The sequence below is a fragment of the Lactuca saligna genome, chromosome 9 (genome assembly GCF_052625555.1).
Source record: "Lactuca saligna cultivar CGN05327 chromosome 9, ASM5262555v1, whole genome shotgun sequence".
Classification (NCBI taxonomy): Eukaryota; Viridiplantae; Streptophyta; class Magnoliopsida; order Asterales; family Asteraceae; genus Lactuca; species Lactuca saligna.
The window spans coordinates 102594433-102601299 of record NC_136425.1 but is presented as its reverse complement, the minus strand read 5'-3'; the positions used below and the strand labels follow the sequence as shown (position 1 = coordinate 102601299).

The following is a 6867-nucleotide window of genomic DNA, read 5'->3' as shown; positions in this document are numbered from 1 at the left end:
GTCTGTATGGAAAAAGGACTGAATGAACTCAGCAAGTAGAACTTTGGACTCGGCGAGCCCTTTGAAGATAGTCGTGGACCCGGCGAGTTGGATGAGCAACTTGGCGAGTCCGATGAAGATACCATCGACTCGACGAGTTGTTCTTCAACTCGGCGAGTCGGATGAACTTGGACTTAGTATGTGTGTATCGAAGAAGAACGCGTCGAGTCTTCTCTATGCTCGACGAGTAGAACCGGTATAAAACTAAAGCAGATGGAAGGGACTCGGCGAGTTGGCGAGCCAACTCGGCGAGTCCGGTCAACCATGAAGTTGACTTTGACCAGGATGTTGACTTTGACCGGGGGGGGGGGGGGGTAAAATAGTCATTTTAACCTGAGATTAGTTATCAGTATTTGACTTAGTGTTTATGGAAATTGTAGCCGGGGAGTTCCGGTTCAGCAGTTAGGCGCTCAGCAAGCAGACTTTCAGCAACTACTTCGAGGTGAGTTACCTTCTAGTAGCAGTGGGTCTAAGGCCACAATGCTGGCCCACTAGTACGAATTGTATGTTTAGATGATTGTCTTTGTGATATTCATCGAGGGTTGCCACTACATGTGTTATGTTTATGTGTTTTTATGATATGATGCTATGTGCTAGCGATAGTAGGGGAGATAGTCCCCAGGTTACCAGTCGATAGGGCCGAAGGGGAAGTCATGCCCAGCCATGCTAAACATATTATGTGATACGTGTTATGTGGTAGTGGTAGGGGTGAAATAGTCCTTAGTATCCGGTTGAAAGAACCGAAGGGGAGACCAGCACCCAGATATGCTAGAAAGTATCCGGTCGAAAGGACCGAAGGGGAAACCAACACCCAGATATGCTAGTCAGTATCCGGTCGAAATGACCGAAGGGGAGACCAGCACCCAGATATGCTAGTCAGTATCCAGTCGAAAGGACCGAAGGGGAGACCAGCACCCAGATATGCTAGTCAGTATCCGGTCGAGAGGACCAAAGGGGTAGGTTGGGCACCCAAATATGACTGACAATATTTGTATGTTATATGGTTATTTGGTATGCGGTACGATGGGGGAACTCACTAAGCTTCGTGCTTACGGTTTTTAGTTGTTGTTTCAGGTACCTCCTCAGCTAAGGGGAAGGAGCTGGCGCGGTAGCGGAATATCACACACATGCTCTTGTTTTTCCGCACTATGATACAATCTGGGATTTGTACTCTGATATTATTACGATATACGTTCTGGTTTACAAACGCGAGACATATTTTATTAAATGCTATGGTTGAATGATATTTTGTTACTAATGTTTTGCAATTCACTTAATTAAAAAATGAAATCTTTGGTCCATAATTTTTGGTACGTTACAGATGAACTTGAATCTTGAAGGTGTTGAGAGTGTTCTTAGGAGTTTAATGAATGTGAATAAGAGAAGTGGGACTTGGAAAGGAAAGGAGTTCACGTATCTAAAGGGAAAGATAAGGTTGACCTGACATTTGCATGGAAAGCTGGTGGGTAAAGCTTATTATCCATAGGTATTTTTGTGTTTAACTGGGATTTTCTTAGGAAATGAGGAATTTTCATCACATCATAACATTAAACCCCTTTATCCTCTAAAATCTCTTTAAAAATATTGTGTATTATTTAATATAAGTATGTTTAAAATAATAATTTTTTTCTTAAAATAAGGGTTTAAGGGGCTTAGGACATGAAAAATACAAGTTTGGTGTGATTTCCGGCATCAAAATGCCTTAAAATGATGAAATGTTGCGAAATGTTCTAATATCCGAAGTCAAGAAATGAGTTCCGGAGCCATTTTAGGAGTTCTGAAGGTCATTTACATCTTCCAGAGTCATCCTCAAAGTTCCGAAGTCAATAACCAAATTTTGAGGCTCTCCTTAAAATTCCGGAGTCAGATGTGCAGTCCGGAGGCGAAGCCTGGTCCGACCAGGGTTTTCCGAAGTGAGGCGAAGCAAGGAGCATCCGGAGCTGTGAGATTGTTTGGACCAAGGCATTCTGAGATGCGAGACCTTCTGGTACCAGGGCCTTCCAGAGCTAGTCTTAGGTCTTCCGAAGTCACTTTAGAGGTTCCGAGGGGGGGGGGGGGGGAGAAGGTTCCGAAGATGCTTCCTCTTGGCTCCTTAGAAGGCATTATAGACAAGGGATTCAGAACCAAGAGGGTCAAGGTTGAGTCGTTCAGGACCAAGAGGATTCCAGACAAGAGGTTCAGGACCAAGAGGGTTCCAGACGAGAGGTTCAAGACTAAGAAGGTTCCGGACCAAGAGGGTCCTTTCGGGTTTTCTCCTTCGGTTTTGGGCTGATTTCGACTTAGGAAGATACACAGAGAGATTTGGGAGATATTTCACATACTTGGAGAGATTTGGGAGAGATTTCACATACTTGGAGAGATTTACGATAGATTTCACGTACTTGGAGAAATTTGGGAGAGATTTCACATACTTGGAGAGATTTGGGAGAGATTTTTCATACTTGGAGAGATTTGGGAGGAATTTCACAAACTTGGAGAGATTTAGGAGAGAGATAGATATATTGGGAGAGATTGAGACAGACTTTTCCGGGAGTCCTTAGTAATGTTTTTCTTCGTTGAGTAAGGACTTTAGACTTAGTTAAATCCCATTTTGAGTGGTATACATCCTCGAAGGGTGCTTAATAGTACTTTATAGAGTTGCTACTTCCCTAAATCAGATTAGGGTTTTAGATTTCGAATATTTGGGACTTTCAAGTGTTACTTTGCATTAGGAATTATAGTTGTATGTTAGTAAACATAAGAAATCCACTACTAGAAAAAAGACCTTTTACGACGCTCATTGCGCATTGTAAAACGCTCAGACAACGCGCAAATGCATGTCAAGGAAGGTCCTGTCATAAAGAGAGACGACGCGCTTTTGCGCGTCGTCTATAGACGACGCGCATTTATGACGCGCATTTATGACGCTCGGTTACGACACGCAATGCGTATCAAGGAAGGCCCTGTCATAAAGGAAGACGATACGCATTCGCGTGTCGTAACCTTACGACGCACGTGTTAATGACACGCAATGCGTATCAAGAAAGCCTCTGTCAAGAAAGGCCATGTCATAAATGAAGATGACACGCATGTTTGCGTATCATAATTTTAAATGTTAAAAAAAAATTTATTTTTTATAGATTTACTAATTTTCAAATTAAATTTGCATTTAATGCCTCACAATATAAAATAAAATATCATATACAAAAAATATAATCCATTTCATAAAATTTAATGTCTTACAATTCTATTTCTTACAATATATAAATTTACATGTAAAAACATCTCTACAGTCTACATGTTTCATGCTTGATTTCCATCTTTTATCGTTTTTAAAAACAAAAGTTCTAACAAGAAACCTTCTTTTAGTAATGCAAGTGATGCACTTGATAAGCTGATATTCTTAAGTGTAACGGATCCCTCATTACTTGGAGATGCTGGTGAGCTTGAAATCCAAATTAAACCTGATCCAGAAAAAGGGACAAACAACTATCAGTAAGCAATCAAGTTCCAAATTAAAACATTAAGTCACAAAGATATTATAATGGAATGAGACATTTTGAAAAGTTCATTATTTCATGTAGTTATTATTATTTATTTTTTCTTTTAACCAAACCCATAATTCCATTTTCAATAAAATGGTAAGTCAAAGATACATCCCTGTTTAACCTAAAATCCATCAAAACATTGAACTAACATACTAAATCAAGGATAATGCAAAGCAGTTTCTTTTGGGTAACCCACCAGCAACAGGGGTAATTTGTCCATCTACATGCAGTAGATTGTACTAGGGACTTAAAGCACTTATAAAACTATCTTATGGAGGGTATTTTGGTAAACCCACCAGCAACAGGGGCAAGTCTATCCAAAAAAATATCTGAACGGCCTAATCATATTTAAATAGCATCAAATCAGCACCAATCTCTCTATATCTTCTTCATTTTGTCCAGAAAAACAACTAAAAGACCTTGAAAGCACAAATACAACAAAAAAATATTAAAAATATGTATTTGAAGGATTATTTAATGAAGAGAAAAAAACAAAGTAACTTTATTTACAATTTTACCCCTGTAACTGCAGTTTCTGTCCATGCCCAAGCTAATGGAAGAAAATACCATGGGATTTAGCAATCATGAAAAGCCCTAATGCATATGAAGTGGCAAATATCAAAACAGATTTCCATGCTTTCATGTTATCAATTTCAAATACCTTTTGAGAAAAAAAATAAAAAGTATTAAATATGAATATGTTCAAATAAAAAAGGATAAAAATTAATAAGTAAGAGTGTAATACGGTCTTGGGAAGAGTATCGATGATGTCTTCAAAGTGATATTATCTGAAAGTGGTTCTCCAATTTTTCTAAAACCAGCTAAAGTGCAATGGAACTACACTTTAGGGACCAACCATGCAAAAAAATGTAACACCGGGACTGAACACGTAACTTTTGAAAGAGCACAGGGACGAAAGTTTTAACTTAGTCTAGACTCTAGAATATATTGCATTTTTAGTCCCTGAGTTTAGCAGTTTTTTTCGTTTTTGGTTCCTAAAGGAATCAGTTTGCAGTTTTGGTTAATGTTTCATAATGATTTTGGTCCCTTAATCCTTAAAAGACCATTTTGCCCTTGATCCAAAACCAAAAAGAATAGTGTACCACATGGACCAAAATGGTCATTTTAAAGATATTAACAGCTGGGTAGGTAGGATTAACGATTCAGGGGCCAAAACTGTTATGAAACATCAAATTAAGGACAATATTTGAAAACAGATTCCTTTAGGGACCAAAAGCGAAAAAATTAGCTAAATTCAGGGACCAAAAATGTAAGTTTTCTATACTCTAAAAAAGAAAGTAGCACCGACCTTGGAGCACCCTCTGCTACAAAAACACGAAATGATCTCTTCTTCTCCTTTGCAGCACAAAGAAATTCAATGACAGTTCTTGAACTTCCTAAGGTCAATATAACTTCACTGCAAATAATTGTTTTTTCATTTAATATATTGACTATTAATATTATATTAACAACGTTTGGGAAGAAGAGTTTAGAGAGAAATGAGAATACTTATGGTGATTATGCTCGACTGCTTGCTCAACAATCTCTTCATGACAGGTGGCAATATCTTGAATCAGATGAATCTGTTTTCCTTTATTTTTGTTTATTATAGCATGAATCTGTTTTCATTTCTTCCTATACTTTGAAAAAAGTAGACTGTTATAATAAGGTAGAATTTTCAAACTTCAAAGTACAATGGCTTATCAAGAAAAAGTTTAAAAGTACAATGTTGTAATAAAATGATTTGAAAGTAAGAATGTAAGATGCTATCATAAGCAAAAAAAAAGTACCTTTCCTTCTACTTGAGGGAAACTGCAAAAGTGAATGCTTTCCTCTGATCCATTCGATACTTTTCGCAAGTTATGATAAAGAATCTCAGTGAAGAAGGGTGTAAATGGAGCCATTGCTTTACAACAAGTTAAAAGCACCTAAAAAGAATGTAATATAAACCAATTAAGAAACCCAATTAAAAATTAAAAAAAAAAAAAGAATGTTAAAATGAAAGCATACATGGTATAGAGCTGAAAGTGCAGTTCTGCGGTCATCTTCTCCAGTGCGACCTTTAAGTCTCTTACGATTAAATCTTACGTATATATTGGTCAAATTGTCAATGAACTTCAACAGATAAGGAACAACCTGTGAAAGCACTCACAAATAAGTATCCATATATGTGTATGTATATGAATATGAATATGTATTATGTTTAAAGAGATAGCATATGTAATATGCTTACATCATTTAGACTTTAGATGATTTGCATATGTTAAGCTGAGAATCGTATGCCCATGTCAGCATTTTCCAATATGCTCATCATATTATCTGAAAACAAAAGAAAACAATATCAACAAAATCAATTTCACAAAAAACATGCAAACTCATTAAAGTAAAAGAAATAACATACCTTCAACTCTGTTTGTATGACCAGGTAGTTCATTTAGAGTATTAGCGTGTATAGACTTAGCAAACTGTTGAATACACCTTAATCTTAAAAGAACATCAAGAGAATTTTGGGCATGAATGTTGTGGACAATTTTCAGCAACAATGACAAAATGAAGCCACTAGAAGATCTTAATTCCTCATACAATGAACTAATGCTATAATTGGTGGCATGTGAAGTTTTTTCAGATCTTGCAGCAATTTCTGTAGACACAAGGGAATACTTGAGTGTGTCCCACATGATCATTGAGTCGCTTAATTGACTTGATCCTAAGATTTTATCATTTCCTGGAAAATACATTTCGTATAGTAAATGAACCACAGATTCAAGATTCGCGCCTGTTCCTCCTTTGTGTTTTACGGGAAAAGATTTGAGGAATTCGTTCCTTCTAGAAACATCCGCAGAAGCTTGTAAAAGAGAAAGGGATTGTTTAAGAAGAAGGAGATGCTCAGATGATTCGTAGTTAGCAGCATCCATGGGGGACAGATTTGGAATTTTGGAAGATGCTACACTCTCCTTATTTCTCCATCACAGAACAATCACCAAACATCATATCCTCGATTTGAATTTTTGCTGCTGATTCTTGTGCTATGGACAAGTAAGATATACCTTAAAGGGGAGAGTAAAAGAAAAGCGGGCTCAAATAGAAGCATGTTGATCAGATTTCAGACTATTTTGAGGAAGAAGAAGAGATGGGGGTTACCATCATATATGCAGAGATTGAAGTCAAAATCATCTTGAGCCATTAAAGCTAAATACGATGGTTGACATGAAAAACTGTAACAAGGCATCCCTGTTTTCAGTTTATCCCTCAGGAACAAATGGAAGTTGAGGATGGCGAACGTCGGCGGGTTCGAGGAGTC

General features: G+C 37.4%; 1 protein-coding gene and 1 long non-coding RNA gene across 2 annotated transcripts; both read right to left on the bottom strand.

Moving 5' to 3' along the window:
• Positions 1-3683: 3683 nt before the first annotated feature.
• LOC145018736 (uncharacterized) lies at positions 3684-4982 on the bottom strand. Its single transcript, XR_013667141.1, has 3 exons — positions 4876-4982; positions 4085-4160; positions 3684-3985 (listed from the first exon to the last, which is right to left on the bottom strand). It is a non-coding gene; the product is annotated as an uncharacterized LOC145018736 (long non-coding RNA).
• Positions 4983-5802: 820 nt separating this feature from the next.
• LOC145013942 (E3 ubiquitin-protein ligase PRT6-like) lies at positions 5803-6586 on the bottom strand. The gene is made up of 2 exons (XM_078972297.1): positions 5968-6586; positions 5803-5885 (listed from the first exon to the last, which is right to left on the bottom strand). The coding sequence occupies exons 1-2, from the start codon at positions 6479-6481 to the stop codon at positions 5830-5832; spliced, it is 570 nt and encodes a 189-aa protein (XP_078828423.1). The 5' UTR covers positions 6482-6586; the 3' UTR covers positions 5803-5829.
• Between the last annotated feature and the right edge of the window lie 281 nt (positions 6587-6867).

Coding starts and splice junctions, on each gene's coding strand:
- LOC145013942 (XM_078972297.1), bottom strand. CDS start 6,481: ATGGATGCTGCTAACTACGAATCATCTGAGCATCTCCTTCTTCTTAAA. Junction 5,886..5,967: donor TCATACAAACAGAGTTGAAG/GTATGTTATTTC, acceptor TTTTGTTTTCAG/ATAATATGATGAGCATATTG.